Here is a 20,160-nt window from a genome sequence, read left to right as displayed (position 1 = left end):
TATGATTTTATTCGGTTAAATACCGACAAGGCAGATTCCGCCAAATAATTACTCCTTTAATAGTAAATAAGTTCTGTTTGTCTAGCTAATATATTGTTTTGAGTAAAATGAAAATTTCAGAGTTACTATTGTCAAAAATCATTAACACCATAAATAAATAAAAAGTACAACAAAAACATTTCCAGAACTTTTAAAGTAACAGCACAATAAGCAGATTTCAAATGCAATGCCGCCTAAAGCCATTTGTGAACAGAAATAAACACATTCAAGTTCAACCACCTATGGAGCAGATCCATCCCACTTACACATGCACCCCCTGCCAATGTTTTCTAAGCTTTCAAGTGGAAAAACATACTCCAAGTGTCAAGGGGCACAATGTGAAGTAAAAAAAATAAATTTTTTGTTGCTCTGCAGCACCACGCTGAACCACAACAATTCGCCCATTTGGGAAAATAGGCATCACATTTTGATTTTTCACACGCATTTACGCCTTCGCTCACTCATTGAAATGTTCGCCACTTTTTCGCACTTTCATTTTTCGTATTTTTCAGAATTAATAAATATGAATGCCGCCAGCTCCCCAAAGCAACATTTCGTGCAAGGTTAATGGCGTATGTTGTTGTAGTTGTTGGCATGTAGATTTTTAAATTTCCTGACGAAGGTTGTGTAAATATATATTTTGCTACTTTTTTATCATTTCACTGTTTTCCACTCGCCATTCGCATGAAGTGGCAAATAAATAAACGAAAAAATGTTGCCGAAAAGGAAAAAGGTCATGACGCTAAACTGTTGAGGGGCGTGATTTTCGCGTCGGATTAAATAAAATAATTATTCGTTGATGGGTTGGCTTAAAGCTAAATTAATTAAAAGCTTGTATGGAATTTCAGAAAGTTTAAAACGAAAATGCTTTCAGATTGTTAATGGAATGGATTTCAGATTTTGTGTGTGGTAGTGAAAATAATTTCGGATTTTTCATCAAATTTCAATATTTGGAATTTAAAGTCCTTACTTCTTCAAGCCAAGTTTTAATGAACACAAATGTGTTTGGTTTGATATCCAATCCGATATTGGAAAATGTAAATATTGAATCTGATTTTCGTAATCAAAAGCCACACTGATAAAATCCAATCAGTTTGTTGACAGTGGGCTTTACTTTTTCTCATAGTAGGCTAGGCTATAAGGTTCTAATATGCGATGTTGAGGAGGCTTTTCCCAAGGTAGTTAGCGCAGATTGTGAGGTATCTCTTTTTGTGTATTGAACGAGGCTGACTTAAATTCCAATCATGACGGATATGCTTTCACCTGATCCCATTCTACAAAGAAGCTAATGCATAATCCTTATCAATTCTTCGCCGCCGTATTTGAATAGTTGTGACTTATTTATGTTTTCTGATTGCTTTTCGGATAGAGTTCGCAGACTTTAACATTTTTAAAGAAACTGCTCTGGCATTAATTATAAGTGAGCCGATAATTAATGAGTTTACAAAATGCTATGATTTACTTTTACTAAAATTACATAAAATTAATATATGTACTATGTATGTATGTAGTACTCATAAAATTCATTGACTTTAACAAAGTGTATTCTCATATTTCAATACTTCATTATTCACCGTTATTTGAAAAATCAAAGATTACCAAAACAGTTTAACGGTTTTATAAAACATGTACATAGTTGGAAAAAATTTATATTAACAAATTGATTTTGCCAGTACATCAACATTTTCGGAGTTATTCGAAGTAATAACAATTATTGTTTATTATATTGTTATAAAAACCTAATTTCAGATATTTTACATATTCAGAGTTTTTCGGAGTAACTCCGAATTTAGTTTTACTGTTAAAATATAGTTGTGAAAGGTTATGACATTAAAACAAACCGATTTTGGGTATCTTTTTACATTTTCGGTGTGATTCGGAGTAACTCCGAAACACATTTTTCCGCTAAATCTTCACTATATACATATGTATAATATTACATTGGTAATTCATTGTAGAAAATTTCAGATTTTCAGAGCTTTTCGGAGTAGCTCCAAATTTAGTCTTAGCGCTAAATATTAACTTAACTCTAATGATAAATGCAAAATAATTTTTTTTTTAATTTTTCCTTGTATTTGTGAAAAATTTATGATTTCTCTAAGTGTATTGCCTCCTTTACTAAACAAATCGTTGCAGAAGATTATGTCATTACCCCACTATATCAAAACTGGCAGTAATATTCCATATTATTGTGTATGGTAGGTATATTATGTAGTATGAACATACATACATATGTACATATGTATTCACATATATTGGTGTATATACGCCCGTTATCTGAAACCAAACTTCAACTAATGATTAATTATAAATATGTTTTTAATCAAATTTGTTGCTTATCAGCAAATTGAAGGTAATAAAGCGACCCTCAAAATCACCGCCCACCCTAACTAAAATGCTCGTACATACATATAAAAATACTTATACATATACTTGTACATATATACATATATATTTGAACGATTTATGAGTACTGCTGATAAGTCAGATAAATATAGCTCAGCTAAATGCGCTCAATATCTACTTTATATAAACACTATGGATACATATACATATATATACATCAAATCTATATATAATTGTGAGTAATTAGTGCGATAAGCGTAGTTAAGTGAAACGTCATTACCTGTGCGATGGCAAACGGTGAGCGGATATGAATACGTAGGCAGCAGGTGAAAATATTTTAATTGAGTGGGAGATCACTGTTTACCATATATATTGCATTTACGCACATGTAACGGTTTATAATGAGTGAGTAATTGCCAATCATCGCTTCGGTATGCGTATTCACCTGCCTTTTCTCTTTTTCTCCTTTGCTCCATGCCCACGCCGTCAGCCGTCGGAATGCACGTAGCGTTGTGTTTGCCTTATCTTTCGTTGTCAGAATTTATCTTTCCGATATATATGTTGTAAACATATATTTTTGTATGTGTGTGATTACTCGTGTGTGCGGTTGAAGATTGCTTTTTGCCGCTTTTTGAAATTCTTTGCAAAAAGTCATTTCATTATTTTTATAGCATTATTTGATTCGTTTATCAGTACTTTTGCTATTACTGCTAGTGCTTCCTCTTCATTATCATTTTCTTATCATCACTTGCTATAACACATTTGTAAATTGTTGTTATTGTTTAAATTTTTGCAAATTTAATTGAGGCCTATAATTATGCGACCCTGATTGCCTTAAAAAAATCGTGGAAAATTTTTGTTAAAATTTAAGTTTTGCGAACATTCCATAACAGAACTTAACTGACAGATGGCTAACAATAAGTCATTAAGAAAACGGCCCTTGGTGTTAATAAGACTATGAGACCTCATATCTAGCTTGGGTTGAATTAGGTTAAAAAGAAGATCCAAAACGGATCCGACTTGAACAGTTGAGAACTCTTACGTTTGTGGCAAGAACAACTTTGATAAGACAGTTAGTTCTTTTAATATCCTGCGTTTTACTCTAAACCATAAATATATTGAAGTCACAAAGACGCTAGTTGTTGACCAGGTACATAGGTCTTACGATAGAACTCAGGACAACGAACTCCCAACTTGCTCCCAATCTTATGTGGTCGGGACAAGTATTCGCTCAAAGTTAGTTAAGGATTATCTGTCCTTAAGGAAGCTAGTATAATAATTTCGAAGTTAAGGATTTTTCTTATTTTCTCATTAGTTTTTTTTTTTTTAATTTAATAAACTAAAAGTAAAATATATAAAAGTCCAACGAACAAATCTCTCCGACTTTCCTTCATATGGAAGGAGTATAGAAAGAGCAGCCCTTTACATCAATAGAGCTCTTAGAATAACGCTAAGTCAGGCATTAAATGTCATTTACTGCCAAGAGAATTGTTTTGTAAGCAACTGGCACGTGCTTGGAGTAAGAAGATCCTTACTATTAGTCGGCTGTACTAAAGAACAAGCTATGATACTTGTTAAGTTCACAATTCTACACAATAAAATTGATTTTCGAAATCCTATAGTATTGAACTTAATTCAGTACCCAATATAGCCTTCACTTCCACTGAGAAGTTGGAAAGGGGTAAGATGGACAGAGATGTAGAGAGAGGCATCTATAGAGATGAGTTCAAACACATAATCTTTTCACCAAAACTAAATAAAATTTCGCTGTATTGAATAGTTTATTATATGAATAATTGACGGAAATGTATACAACGGCAACGCGGGACCGGATCCACTAGTATACTTATATATACAGATGGTCAAGATTCTTTGATACCAAATATAGTAAAATAATACCTTGAGCTCTTAGCAGATCTAACAGCCTTTTTCACGATAAACCTGCAATGGTTGCTGGCAACAGTTGAGCAGATACTACTCTACAATTAGACTCCGGAAAAAATAGAATTTATATTCCTCTGGTTATTTGAAGATATTTATTCGGCAAACACACATAGGCATTATAGATTTAGCTGAGTTTAGGTGCAGACAATCAATAACATGCTCAAGATAAACGTAGCATGCATCGAATATGGTCCGCACAAGGCGACTTTCAAAATTCAAAAAGAAGAACATAAGAACTCTAGGTGAAGTGAGTCAGTGTCATTAAGGCAGGTAGTAAAATCGCAGGCAACTATAAAGCTAGTGACGTGGTAAGTATGAGTACCCTAGACCCGCTATCAGTAGAACGTGAAGTTGTCGGTGACCCTCTCTTCTCGTTTGTACTACAACTGAGTATACGCAAATGGACTACCAGCGGTTTATGTACTGGCGCAAGATCCCTTTGGCCCAAGACCGATCGCAAGCAGTCCAATGAGCTCTTTTCCAACATTAAGGCTAGGATCTCCAAAGTAGTAGGGTTTCTAACCGACTATGACCCTATCCGCGTCCATGCATTCATGTTGATCGTCTAACCGAAAGCCAACTGCAGCAGTTTTATAAAAAAAGAAGATTCTGAATCATCTCATCTTAAACAATTGGTAGCTCATATTTCCAGTTGTTTTACCGAATTGATGGGAATAGAAATTAAGCGACTTAGGAAATGTTTGTTGGCTTTGATGACTTATAAGTTCGATTCAAAGGAGTTCTAATCCTATGCCCTCACAAAGTAGGGGAGTAAGTAGTCGAAGTGCGATCCTTGGATCAATCATCAAACGTAATCTATTATAATAAAACTAGGCATGATTCTGACCAACAAGCTTGCTATAAATATTTAAAAACATCCGAAAAATTGCACAATACTCTATGTTGATGGCTTTAAAAATTTTATGATGTTCTTGTTTCCAATTTCAACACATTTCAACGCATTTGGTAGTTTGTATACTAAATTCTAATATTGAAATGTTTTATATACAAACTTATTGGTTCACCGCGCAAATCAGCATGCTTCGCACTGCAATCGCTCATTTTCCTGCACAACAACACTAAAAAACACACGCCAAAATACTCCCAAAGACCATATTTTGATATATTTTTGAAGCACACTAATGTGCGTGTGTGTGTGTCTGACACACCAGCCACATTACTCGCATAAAATCAAACAAATTGTGATGCCTGCTCACATGTGCTGACGCTTTGTCTAACCGTTTTTTGTATATTTTTAGCGCTAACGCTAGCTGCTCGCAGCCGCTACCACCACCGCCCAGGCGGCAGTTGGCAGACCGACAAGCAACAACAAACATGTGAGCCAACACGCTAGCGCAAGCATGTGTCGTTGGCCGTGGCTAAGACGAACAGGCGCACAGCAAAGCACAGCAAGCAACTACCAAAAGCGACAGCCAACAACCAACAGCCAACAGCTCAGCGAACAGCCAACGCGATGACGCGCCGTGAAAACTCGCAAACAAACGCAAAGGCATTAAGAAAAACACACAACAACGACAACAATAACACTGGTGGTGCCAAACGAACAACGCCAGCTACAAACAACAAAAGCAAAGAAAGTGCCAGTCAGCGGCCGGGAGAGTGGGTGCTTGCGGCCGCGAGCGTGTTTGATTCGATTTGGGAGTAATGCTGCCGCCAGTGCCGGCGTTGCGGAGACTTTACGTGTGTTAAATGCCTGTCTCGCCTGTCAGAAATGCGCTCAACGGTGCTCAGTGTTCGGCGCTCAGCTGTTGGCGGCCAGCAAGCGCGCTCACTCACTCCCAGCGCCGAAATAGCACACAAAACATGCTATTTGTGCCGAAGCTAGCCAGCGAACTGGCGCGGCAACTAAACAAAGAAAAGCAGAAAAGCACGCGATAAACGGGTGAAAATCAAATTCGTATTCTTTGTGTTTAATTTTTGCGAAGAAGTGCTAATTTTTCTACGCGCGTTAGTAGCGAGTGGCGGAGTGGCAGCTGATGAAGTAATATATTGGAAAATTACGTTTTTTTTCGCCGTTTGGAGCAAGAATATCGCGTTTGAAGGAGTTCTAAGCACAAATCTGGTGCAGTGCAAATGAAAAGTGAAAAAATGCAATGTGTTTTTTGTGTTCTATAAATATACGCTACAATGCACCGAGCATCAAAATTAATGGAAAGATACGAATTCAGCGTGAAAATAGCTCGAAATTAAAGTGATTTTGTGTTTCGAAATATATGTTTTAAAATTTTTATAAAATAGAAATAAATGAAACACGTGGAGTGCGTAATTTTAGATAAAAGTGTGAAGATAAATTTTTAATAGTTACGAAAAATCGAAAACAAAAAAGTGAATATATACAAAAATATGTAAAAAAAAAACTTTTTAATATAAAAAATATATAAAAGAAAATCTTCAAACATTAAAAAATATATGAAAATATGTAAAACGAATTTAAATATTTAAATCAAAATACATACACAATTATAAAAAAAATTTAAATATATAAAAAATATGTCAAATATATAAAAAAATGTGAAGATATATAAAAGATATTAAAAATTATAAAAATATATACAAGAAAATCTAAAAAGTTGCCTAATACGGGAAATTCGGAAAAAATAAGTGATTAATTATAAACAATGTGAAAATATATGTACTTCCATTCATGGCATAATCTACCAAAAATGTCTACTTTAAAAATTTTTATAATTATTGCAAACCTTAGATGAACGATTCGCGCACAAAAAGTATTCCTACAATTATTTTATATCATAACTATAAAAACATATTAACTAAGAAAAAATTATGTGAAAATAAAATGGTTAAAAAAGAATTAATGATAAAGCAAAGAAATTAATTCAAGTGAAAATCTAAGTTAAAATATTTTTTATACTAAATAATACAAAACTAAAGAAAAACTACAATTTAATTAAAACAAATTAATTTAATTAAAACAAATTAATTTAATTAAAATAAATTAAATTTAATTAAAATAAGTTTAAAATAAAATTAACAAAAATAATTTAAATTAAATTAAATTAAACTAAATCAAATTAAAATAAAATATGTTCAATGATATAAAAGTTTTTTTTAGAATAAATTATTTTTTTTTTATTTATTTAAATGAGAACTAATTATTAATAATTAATACACAGAGATTAAGCACTGGCTACTAGGGCCTTCGGCTAGAAGAAATTAAAAACCGAAATTATGTAAAATTAAATGTAATAAATTAAACAAAATTAAATAAAACAATTAAAAATAAAATTAAATTAATTTGAATTAAAATAAATTAAACGCAATCAAATTAAATTAGTTGACTTAAAACTCGATTTTTTATTTATATAACTTAAAAAAATGAAATGAAGATAAATAAATTTATATTATAATAAGTTGAATATTTTAAAATGAAGTAAAATTAATTTGAAATAAATTAAAAGCCAAATAAATTAAAAATTAAATAAAAATACATAAAATGGCGAAAAATCGATTTTTTAATTCGCATAATTTAAAAAATGCATAAAATTAAATTAAATTACTTAATAAATTAAAACAAAGCAAATCAAATTAATTAAAATGAAACTAAATTAAATTAAAATATATGAAATTACTGAAAACTCGATTTCTTTTACTAGAACAAACCAAAAAAAGTGAATTTAAACAAAATTAAATTTGAATAAATAAATAAATTAATTAAATTATTTAAATTACTTAAACATCGATTTTTTTATTACAACAACTTAAAAGATTTAAACAAGTTTAAGTAAAATAAAATAATACAAATTAATAAAAGAAATCAAACTAAATTATAATACCTTAAATTACAAAAATATATATTTTTTTTACTTAGCATAACTCATAAGCCCGTAATTAAGTAAACTTGAATGGTAAAATAAACTAATTACAATTTAATTAAACTAAATCAAATTAATATAAATTTCGTGATAATAAATTTTTTAAATTAGACTAACTTTAAAAATTTAAATTAAATAAACTAAAATAAATTAGATAAAATAAAATAAAATTAATTAATTAAAATTTAATTAAAAAACATTAAATGACCTAAAAATACTAATTTTCTTTTTTTTCTTTTCTAAAAACTTAAATTAAATAAACTAAACTAAATTAGATAAAATAAAATAAAATTAATTAATTAAAATTTAATTAAAATACATTAAATGACCTAAAAATACTAATTTTCGTTTTTTCTTTTTTAAAAACTTAAATTAAATAAACTAAACTAAATTAGATAAAATAAAATAAAATTAATTAATTAAAATTTAGATAAAATACCTTAAATGACCTAAAAATACTAATTTTCTTTTTTTCTTTTTTAAAAACTTAAATTAAATAAACTAAAATAAATTAGATAAAATAAAATAAAATTAATTAATTAAAATTTAATTAAAATACATTAAATGACCTAAAAATACTAATTTTCTTTAACTCAGAGGTACTTAAAAAATCAATATAAAACAAAATAAACTAAATAATATAAAATCTAATTAAATCGTGTTAAATTAGTTTACTTAAAAATCTTTTTTTCTAATTGGAATAATTTTAAAAAATTATATGAAGTAAAATAAAATAAATTTATAAAAATTAGTCACAATTAATTTAAATTAAAAAGTCGATCGATTTTTAATTAGAATATCCTGAAAAAATTATGATAAACTCATTTTTAGTTAAAATACAAATTGCATTATCTACAATAATAATAATAATTTTTAAATCAAAATCATTTGGCAGCTGCTGTAAATTTGTATTAAAATTGTTAATTAAGTGAAGTCCAACGATATAATATAACTAAAGCTGAATTTTTGTTTTACAAAACTTAAAATTTATGTGAAACCAATAAATTATTTGTACATTTCCTTATTTTAATGTTTTCGGAGGGACAGTTAAAAACGAATTCGTCAAAAGGATCTAGTGATCATGTATAGAATAAATTGAGCTGAAAAAGCATTTACAAGTAAATTGTCAAATTATGTAACTTATGTAAACGAAAAAGAGTTACTTTAGTGCTCTTATTGCTTTTACTACCCTGTGAAATGATAGAAATTTTTCAAAATATATTTATTTTCACAATGGCTGCAGTGTTCTGTAATTTTTAGAGTGTTATTTAACCAAGCGTTCCAAATAGGTGTATTTAATGTGGAAGAAATTAACAATTAAAGTAAATAAATAAAATAAATTCGTGCAAATGATGCTTAAGTGATAAAATAATTGAAATATTAAAAAAAAACGAAAATCTCTAAGATATAAAATTTCGCTTTTATAAAAAAATAAAATATAAAAAAAAAACAAGAAAAAACTTTAACTTCGGCTGCACCGAAGCTAATATACCCTTCAAGTGCATTTCTTTTAGTAACTATGTGTCCAGTTTGTATGGAAGCTATATGCTATAGTTAACCGATCTGAACAATTTTTTCGGAGATTATATTATTACCTTAAAAACAAAAAGTAAAACATTTAGTATATTTTTTTTCGAATTACAAAATTTAAATTAAATAAACTAAAAAAAAAAAAACAAAGAAACAGGAAATAATAATTTGCAAAAATCACTAATAACAATAAATAAAATTATAATATTATACGAATAAATTTTTTATTAAAACTGAAAACTAGAAATTGAAAAAAGTAAAGACTAAAAAAACCAAATAAAATAAAAAAAAATATTTTCAAAACTAACTGAAAAATCCCGCAATAAAACACAAATTATATATTTTTTTTTATTTAAAGAAACCAATGAAACAAATCTTATTCAACATGAAATATGAAAAACCTAAACTAAATATTTAAATTGAAATTTGGAAACCAAAAATGATAAAAGAATTAAAATTGAATAAAAATTAAAAATTAAGAAAACAAAAAAATTTTTATCACTAAATTAAAAAGTTTTGAATAATTAAAAACTGCAAATAAAGAAAATTGAAAAAAAAACAACAAAACCGAAAAAAATATAAAATTAGTTGCTTTTTATTAAAACTGAAATCACGAAATTGAAAACAACAAAAATAAAAAAACCTAAGGTATTCAAATTGAAAAAAATTTCGATCTATTTCTTTTATTTAAAAAAACCAAATGAACATCTTATTAAAAAAAATTGTGAGAACCCAAAATTTAATATTTTAAAGAGAAATTTGATATTCAAAAGTTACAAAGTAATTAAAATTAACTAAAAATGAATTTATACAAACAAGCTTTCAAAAATTACTAAAATTAAAAATTTCGAAGTATTAAAAAAATTACTTAATACAAAGGCTAAAACAAAATAGTTTCAAAAACTGAAAAATATTAGGTTGTCAAAAAAGTCTTGCGGTTTTTTGGCTGGTTGGCGCTGAAAGTGCGTAGTTCTAGTTTTATTCGCCGCATCGGGTCATGCTATACCTTTTTGGAAAGCTCATTTCACGCGCTAACACGTGTTTGATTGATTGTCGTTTCTTTTAAGTCGTTCGTGAGTTATAGCGTCGCAAACATGGAGCAAAATAAAGAGAAAATACGGCATATTTTACAGTACTACTACGATAAAGGCAAAAATGCATCTCAAGCCGCCAATAAAATTTGTGCAGTTTATGGAACCGACACAGTTTCTATTTCCACCGCACAACGATGGTTTCAACGTTTTCGTTCTGGTGTAGAGGTGGTCGAAGATGCGCCACGCTCCGGAAGGCCTGTCGTCGAAAATTGCGATAAAATCGCTGAATTGTTCGAAAGCGACCGGCATAGTAGCAGTCGTAGCATCGGTCAAGAGCTGGGCATGAGTCATCAAAAATTCATTTCAATTTCAATAAAAAAAAATTCAATAAAAATACCGCAAGACTTTTTTGACAACCCATTATAATTAATTATGAACTTGAAATTGATAAAAAGATAAAAAAATGCCCAAAAAAAATTTAAATAAAATAAATGAGTTTTCAAAAATTATTAAAATAAAAACTATAAATAAAATAAAAAATGAAAATAACCAAAAAAAAAAATAGTAATATGAAACAAAATCAAAAAAAAATTTGAAAAATTATAAAAAATCAAAAAAAAATAAAAAAAATTTGAAAATAAAAAATGAAAAAAAGATAGAATTAAAATAGTTAAAATGAAATAAATAAATTTTCAAAAATAACCAAAATAAAAAATTTTAAATTAATGAAAAATGAAAAAAATAGAAAAAACACAGAAACCAAAATTAAAAAATCAAAATGAGATAAACACTTGAAATTAAAAACATAAATTAATTAAAAATAAAGTAATATAATTCAAAACAAAAAAAAATTTTAAATTTAAGTAAAGTTAAAACTGAATTTAAATAAACAATATTTTCCTACTTTATCTTTAAACATTTTTTTAAATTTAATTATTCCACTTATAATTCCAGTTTTAGACCGCAGTCAATTTTCGCAGTGTGAAACATAAATTTATTAATTAAGCGCACACAGCACGATATACAAAAATAAGCAGTGTATAGGCATATAAATATTTGTGCATATGTACATATTATTCAAAAAGGTTTTATATAAAAAACAAAATCAATAAACAACAATAACAAAAAACAGAACGGCACTTCATTTCAACAACGCAATTCCTGCTGCGTCAAAGCACCAACAATCAATACAGCAAACAGCCGAGCACCTTTGTCGCCGCCAACCCGCTGACAGCACCCACAACAAACACATTCACACACGAGCACACACATACACATGTGTTTTAGATAACACGCCAGTTGTGTGCTGCGCCGTACTAATTTTAAAACAAATACAAAGCAAAAATAAATCAGAATAAAAAAGAGCGTGAAAAACAACAACAAAACGACCTTCACTGCAAATACGTAAAATAGCAGAAAATCAAATAAAATCAAATAAAAGTGTGTATAGCGAAATTCAACAGAAATCAATTTAATTGTAGCGCTTAAAAATCGCAAGGAAAGAAATTGAAGTTTGAGAAAGTGTTGGTGGAAGCAGGTGAGCAGTGATAAGCAAGTGATTGCTCAACAGCTTATCGGTGAATAAAACAACAGCAATTGTTTGGACTTTGGTTCTTTCAACGCTGCGCGGTTTGAACATTTCGGTAACCCGCAAGTGTGCTGAAAGTGCAAAATCCTGCTGAGGTGCTGTAAAAAGTGCTCTTTTTGGAAAAAATATAAAAAATTATTTTAGTGTAACCGTCTTCAAATAAGCCATCAAAATAGGTACCCGCTTGCGTGACAATAATCCCAACAAAGACAACAACAACATGATATATATAGATGACTCCGAACCGGAAGGTGGTAAGTGCATATCTTTTATTGCATATTATTTGACAAATACTTACAAGGGCCCTTGTAAACTTTAAGGTGTTGTTGTCTACTCGGAAGAGTTTTAGTGTCTCTCCGTTTCTATACTCTCATTTACGCTATGAAAAGCTGATAATGTTTTCTTGATAATTTTCTTTGTTCTTTTCGAGAAATCGTGTTTACTTATACTTCAATATTTCACGACTTGATCGGCTGGGAATTTAGTGAAATCATTAGCTGAGCATGTGCTATCGAGTCTTTAAAGAGAGAAGGTTGCAAGTAGAATATAATGCTTTACAGGAAATATATATTTTAGTGTTACCCTAATATCGAAATAAAGATAAGAATTTAGATAAATACACTTATTATATTCCATAAAAGAAACCCCCTTTGAAATTTTCCACATTTATTTAAAATGACAAATAGACCTAACATACATACATATGTATAGATTAGGATGAGGCAAAAAAACGAAGTTTTTTTTTCGCTTCGTACTCTAAAAAATTGGTTGATAGAGACATCTAAAATTCTGGAAATTCCTCCGCCTAACGGTTTCTATTTTTTTCTTATTATCAGATAAAACAGTTCATATCTCGCTTTCAATTTGTTGTTGTCTAAGAGTCAATTTAAACTGATATTATAAATTATTGACTCATATCAACTTTAGTGTCTCGCTCTTTACTATGTACTGTAATATATTTTACAACTCTCAATCGTTTAACATTATATGCTAAATGTTTCCGTTGTTAAAGTTATCGTTAAATATTACTATCAGCCGGTACTTGAATCAATAATAAATTTTGAAGTTTATGATGATGTCAAAATTAAATTTTGAAATTCTGTAAAGAAATTAATTTATGATGTCATGTACAAACATATGAAACGGCTTAATCATTTTCGGAGTAACTCCGAATTTTCGAAGTCAGCCTATTAGTAGAATATAGTTGCTATTAATGACTTGTATTTACTAAAAAGATAAGTTTCCTAATTTCAAAGCTACTCCGAATTTTCGGAGTCAGCGTACTAAAAAATAGTTGCTGTTAATAAATTGTATGATCTTAAAAGATAGCTTTACTAAGTTCAAAGCAACTCCGAATTTTCGGAGTCAGCTTAACAGAAGAAATTACTTACTATATAATGACTGGTGTGTACTTAAAAGATAACTTTACTCAACTCAAAGCAACTCCGAATTGTTGGAGTCAGTTTAAAAGAAAATATTTAGAAAATAGTGGCTAACAGATGAAATAACGCAATAACAAAAAATTTCTACATATGCAAATCTCATATCAACTCCGAATTTCAGAACTCAGTCAGATAAAAGCAAATATTTTGAAAATAGTTGCTAACTGATGAAATATACTATGTACATACTTAAATGATGCTTAACTCAGTAATACTCCGAATTTGGTGGAATAGTAAGGAATAAGAAGTATTCCGCATTAAAGTAATTAGATTGAGTATGGATGCCTTACAAACTAATACTTGCTTTTATAAATTTGTTGTTGCTACGAATTATTCGGAATCACGTAAGTTATTTTCCCAGCTACCGACTCATAATAAAGTTCAGCGTTATTATAAATGAATGAATTTTAGAGAAAAAAGTTTAAAGTTATCTTTAAGCTACAACAGTGGAGTAATCCCTAATTTAAGGAGTGATCAAAAATAGTTATGCAACTTTTCTAGCTACAAAAAGCTGACAGTAAGATTTCAAACTTTCTTATCAACTACACTTTTTCGGAGTAATCAAAATATACCTGATACTTTAAACAAAGTCAAAATATTTTATACGGCTATCTACAGAAAACTTACAATAAGATTAAAAAATTTCGGAGTGCCTACGAATTTTAGAAGTAATCAAAAATATACCTGAAACCTAAACTAAAGACATAATATTTAACACAGCTATCTGCAAAAAGCTCACAGTAGGACCTTAAAATTTTCGGAGTTACACCGAATTTTCGGAGTAATCAAAAACATACGTGAAACTTGAAATAAAGTCATAATATCTCAGACAGGCATCTACAAAAGGTTTATAGTAAGATTTAAAAATTTCGGAGTAACTCCGATTTTTTCGGAGTAATCAAAAACATACGAGAAATTTGAAATAAAGTCATAATATCTCACACTGACATCTACAAAAAGTTTATAGTAAGATTTAAAAATTTGGGAGTAACTCCGATTTTTCTATGCAATCAAAAGTAGTTTACACAAAGTCAAAATTTAAAACAAAAATTCTGCAAAATTTTATATCAAAACACTGATTTTATTTCACAACAGTCTCTATCAAATAGTGATTTTTTGAAAATTTCGGAGGATATTTTTACAGTACTAAATACTAAAGTCACATAGACTCCTTTTGTTTGCTTTTAAAATATCATACACAAACTGTATCTTGCAAGCTGAGCTCGTACACGAAAGCTTCTTAATGGTTCATTGCGCCAAACCTGAAGAGAATAAAATTCTAAAATTTAAAATCAAATATTATAACTTTATTATTTTTCTCCATTTTGAGCAAGGCATGCCTAAGCAATATACATTTATGTATGTATGTTCATACATATTTATGTATATAAATTCCGCTTTTAAATTTCAATTTATGGCTGAAAATGTCATCGCATTGAAAATGCATAAAAATTACATTAGGATAAAGGGCGGGGTTCGCTAGTCAGCGCCGGAAAGACATAAATTTTAATAAAGTGTTTAGCTAAAGCCAATTTACAAATTAAGATAAGACAGCGCAGTGAAAACGAATAAAGATAAAGTACAATAAAAATACAAAACGAAAAATATTAGCAAAACTCGCAGCTTTGTCCTCGCGGAAAGGACAAATCAAGGAGGCGCTGAAAAGATATAAAAGCAAAAACAAAAAAATATGAACCCAGAAATGATGGCGCTAATAAATTCTAAACATTTCCGGCTAAAACAAAAAATCAGCACAAAATAAAATTAAGAAAAGGAAAAATAAATGGGACAAACCCAAACAGCTGCAAGGCCAAGGCAACAAAAGCCGAAAGTGAAGTGCAAACAAATACAAAAAACACAAATAAAAAGTGTAAAGAGCAAACCTAAAAGTCGAGGCGGCTTTACCAGCAAACACACTGACGCGTGGCTGATTTTGACTTGCAGCGAATTTGCGCAAATCTCGGCATTCCTCAAACACTCACACTTCAAGCGCTCAAGCGCCAGTTCGAGCTAAGCAAGCAAGCTAAAATTTGTAAACGGAAATGGAAACTTATAATACTTCTTATTTCGGATTTGTTGTGTTTTTCTTGTTTTTGTTGTTGTAACGTTTTATTTGAGGCTGGTTTATGCAAATGCGAAACTTTGGAAAACTGTGTCAGACAACTTAGGCGGAAAGTTTCACAACTTGTGCGAGCATAAAGAGTTCAAGTCTGCAACGGAAATGGCATAAACGGCATAAACGGTGTAGAATAAGCGCACAATGTCCTGGAAGCTGGAGGTGTGCGCGTTCGAAATTAATGAGTGGGCGTGCCGGGTGTGAGCTGATTGTGAATGCGAAAATTAATTGTCAGTAACAAAAATATTTTCATTTCAATTTTGTGGAAAAACAATGTGCGATTTTTTCCTTGGATTGACCCTAATTTCATTTGAGAACATGATGCAATTTGCTGTTACTTAAACTAAGAAGGTATGATAAGTTCGGAATTTGAAAATTAATTCAGTAGAATTTGTCAAAATACTGGCAAATAATCTTTAATTTTGGTCACTAATTTCAAAGCAAAGAAATATGAAGAACTATAGCACTGTCTTACAGGCAAACAAGTATAATTTCTTTTAAAGGTTTTGTTTCCAAGTTCGAAAAAGTATAACATCTCTGTTTTCAAATGTAGATATTCACAACACTTCGGAATATTAGACTTGACAAGCTGACTTCGTTTGCTGCGAAAGCTACTTACAGCTGCTGTTAAGCCCAAAGTCAAACTAACCGTCAAAATGAGAAAATGAATTTAATTTTTAAATTCAATTAACCAGGTGCTGCCGGAAATGGGTTAATGTTATCGACAAATATCATTATCAGTCGGTGCTTGAAACAATAATAAATTTTGAAGTTTAAAATGATTAAAATTGTCTAAAGAAATTATTTTATGATGACATTTACGTACACATAAAGCTACTTTATCATTTTCGGAGTAACTCCGAATTTTCGGAATCAGCCTAATAGAAAAATATTGTTGCTATTAATGATTTGTACGTACTTAAAACATCGCTTTCCTAAGTACAAAGCAAGTCCGAATTTTCGGAGTCAGCCTAGTAGAAGGAGATACTTCCTATTAATAACTTGTACGTACGTAAAATATTGCTTAGCTAAGTCTAACGCAACTCCGAATTTTTGCAGTCTGCCTAAGGAAGAAAACAGGTGCTTTATAATGACTGGTGTTTACTTAAAAGATAAATTTACTGATTTCAAAGCAACTCCCAATTTTCGGAGTCAGTGTAAGAGAAAATATTTTGAAAATAGTTGCTAACAAATGAAATAACACAACAAAAAAGTTATGTATACTAATTTCAGAGCAACTTCGAATTTTGGAACATAGTGCAAATAAAAAAAACCATTTCAACTTCACTTTCTTTCATTAACTTTTATACTTTGTGTTCGGCTATTGGAAAATGTTCACCAAGAACTCCTTTCATTGTGGCAAGATGAGTCTTTCTAAGGACAAGTAGTTCAGTGGATCTCCTGCTTTGCACTCTATGGTCACCCATTTTGAAAGTAGCTGGTCATCGTCCAACGCTTGCTAAGCTCTCGTCAGATCCATAGGTTGCAAGAGGACTACGAGAAGTCAAATCCGATGTATGTACATATGAAAGGGTGCCCTCTTTTGCGACATCAAGGACTTTGCAGTTTCCAATGCTATGACCAGACATCCATACATAACTGACGATGAAATAGCTATCGATAGTGAGGATAGATGCTGCTTGCTTACTTTTAGCGTACAGTAAATGAGCTCAACGATAATATGCCGCTCTACTATTTTGTTTTGTGTTGTTTTGCAAATTTATTTCAAATAAAAATTATACACCTTCTAAACCACCGCTTATTTAATGTAACTATTACCAAATAAATCGCATATAAACGATTTAGTAAAAGAGCAAAGAAAAAATTCTCTATTGAAATAAAAAGCGGCTGTACAAAAATATTTTTGAGACCTATTAACATATTTTTTCTAGTTAAGACGACGGTAGCAGGTGATATGAACAGCCAAATACTTATTTTATAATCCCATGTCGATATTTTCCCAATAATTCGCAATTCTGTTAGTTTTGAAGTGACTCCGAATGTTTAGAAGTGAAATGTATTTTTCGGAATTTCCGATTTTTCGGAATAACTCCGAAATTTTTCGGAGTGATCGAAAATAGGCCTTAAACTAAAACATAAAACTATTTTTTTTTTAATTATCTACCTGTTATTTCTTACGGATTTCTATGAAAAATTATACAACCATTTTTGTACGGATTTTGATAAAAAACAAAAAAATATTGAATTTTTTTTCGGAAAAATAGAATTTTTAGTATAACACCGAACTTTTCGGAGTAATCAAAAATAGACGTGAAACTTAAAGGTTTAAATATATTTATAATCTAACCATATTTTTTTCTTGATGCAAAAATATACGGACCATAATTTTTACCGATTTTGTTAACAAATAAAATACAAAATTTTCCAAAATTTTTTTTATATTATTAAGATACGTAATTTTTAAAACTTGTATTTTTTTCTCTTAACAGAACTGTAATTCGTATTCCTCGTGGACCAGACCAAATTCAACTCAGTCAAAATTCAGTTGAACGAAATTAAGCCCACTTATTTAGGGCTACAATTCCAATGCCAGGCAAACCCATTTACCGTTAATACAGCAACAATTTTAGTCCACATGCTGACAACTTTTCTTTGTCAATCCTTTGTAGCCAGCACATACAGTATAAGTTCATTGTTATACGGCCCGCGGCGCCACCTAAATTAAGTGTTAATGGGGTCAAAGGTGTTTTGTAAGAAAATTTGTCGCAAACACTTACAACTTTTTCTACTTTGGTAAAAATTTTGTTAAAGGTTGCGTTATTGTTGTTTACATTGCTATTGTTTACACACTTACAAATACACAGACAAACTTTCACGACAATCCTTTGTGATTGTTGGCTTGTTTAGCTTTGACAAAGTGACAATTCGCGGGGGTGACGCACGTGACTTTGCATTGAAAGCGTCATATTACAAGTTTCTTTTCACACGAAAACATTAACAGTTATTTGAAGCAGTTATTGCGCTCACTCGACTAGCTTACTGAGTGTGCTTACAAAGCATTAGCGAAGCTCCTGTGTGCCAAGCTCACACTTTCTCTCTTTGTGATTTGGTAATTTCTGCGCTTAATGGCCATTTTCTGCTAATAACTGTGAATAATAAGCGCAAGCAAACAAAGCAGGCGCACAAAAGGCAGCCACCAATGTCACGACGTTACGCCTGATGGCAAAAATACGTTGATTTAGTGTTGCAAGGACAATAGTTTGGTTCGAAAGTATGGCATTATGGTGGCTTTTAGATAGTGAATTCATAATTTTCAATGGATTTTTGGAATTTATTGACTAATTTGTTTGATAAATTGGCAAGATTGCTATGAATGAATCTGAAGCTAATAATAAATCAATGCGGTTTTAAGAATTTGAAAAGTAAAAAATGCAAATGCCAGTGCCTTTTCATGTTTAATTATTATCAAAAGCTGAGAACGGAATTCGAAAATTTGATTGAGGTCATATTATTCTTCGGATGTAGTGAAGTCAAGTCACAACCGAAATGACCGGTAAATTGAAATATCCCCGGCTTACTACAGTATAACACATTTTTATGGCAAAACTCGTTTCTTTTTCATTCAACTAAGTTTCCTCCAATACCCTTTTCAATATCATTTTTATAATAGGATTTGTCTTTTGCTTCAAAAAGGACCACAGCTTTGGCGATCACCTATTCATTCGACGAAAATTTCTTCCCAGGGAGATCTTTTGAAATCTGAGAACAGGAAATACTCGTTGGGACTAGTCATACCTTCCACGAATCACATTCATTGGCTGAAATTGATGTTTGCCGCCTTAGAAATTAATGGCAGCCTCAAGGCGCTTTATTAATAAAGTAAATTTTTGATCTCAGCGAACCGGCGTTTCTTGCTGTCTAAGTGAAACCATTTGTGACTTTTAGGGGAAATATGCCTTTTGTGTTGTTTAATACTTTGAACATTTTATTACGCAAAAATTTTGTATCAAAAACTTTCAAATGCAAAAATTCCCACAAATATATCCTTTTGACTTTATATCTAAAACTTTAAAATGGAAAATTTTCCAAAAATATCCTTTTAAGGGAAATTTGCCTTTTGTGTTGTTTGATACTCTGAACATTTTATTACGCAAAAGTTTTGTATCAAAAACTTTCAAATGGAAAAATGCCCCAAAAATACGCTTTTGTGTTGTTTGATACTTTGAACATTTTATTACGCAAAAATTTGGTATCAAAAAATTTCAAACGGAAAAATTTCCCAAAAATATCCTTTTGAGGGAAATTT

At 30.2% G+C, this 20,160-nt stretch overlaps 1 protein-coding gene across 6 annotated transcripts in view; it reads left to right on the top strand.

Moving 5' to 3' along the window:
- LOC126755217 (death-associated protein kinase related) overlaps positions 1 to 20,160 on the top strand; it is a 130,959-nt gene that overhangs the window by 18,400 nt on the left and 92,399 nt on the right. For 3 of the 6 annotated variants that reach the window (XM_050467617.1, XM_050467619.1, XM_050467616.1), the window contains exon 2: positions 11,702 to 12,589. In XM_050467617.1, the coding sequence (XP_050323574.1) occupies positions 12,556 to 12,589 (34 nt within the window). In that variant the 5' untranslated portion in view covers positions 11,702 to 12,555. The other 3 variants (XM_050467615.1, XM_050467620.1, XM_050467618.1) reach the window with 3 other exon arrangements.

Source organism: Bactrocera neohumeralis, chromosome 4, assembly GCF_024586455.1.
Source record: "Bactrocera neohumeralis isolate Rockhampton chromosome 4, APGP_CSIRO_Bneo_wtdbg2-racon-allhic-juicebox.fasta_v2, whole genome shotgun sequence".
In the NCBI taxonomy this organism is placed as follows: domain Eukaryota; kingdom Metazoa; phylum Arthropoda; class Insecta; order Diptera; family Tephritidae; genus Bactrocera; species Bactrocera neohumeralis.
The sequence above is the reverse complement of the archived record's forward strand: the minus strand, read 5'-3'. Positions and strand labels throughout refer to the sequence as shown.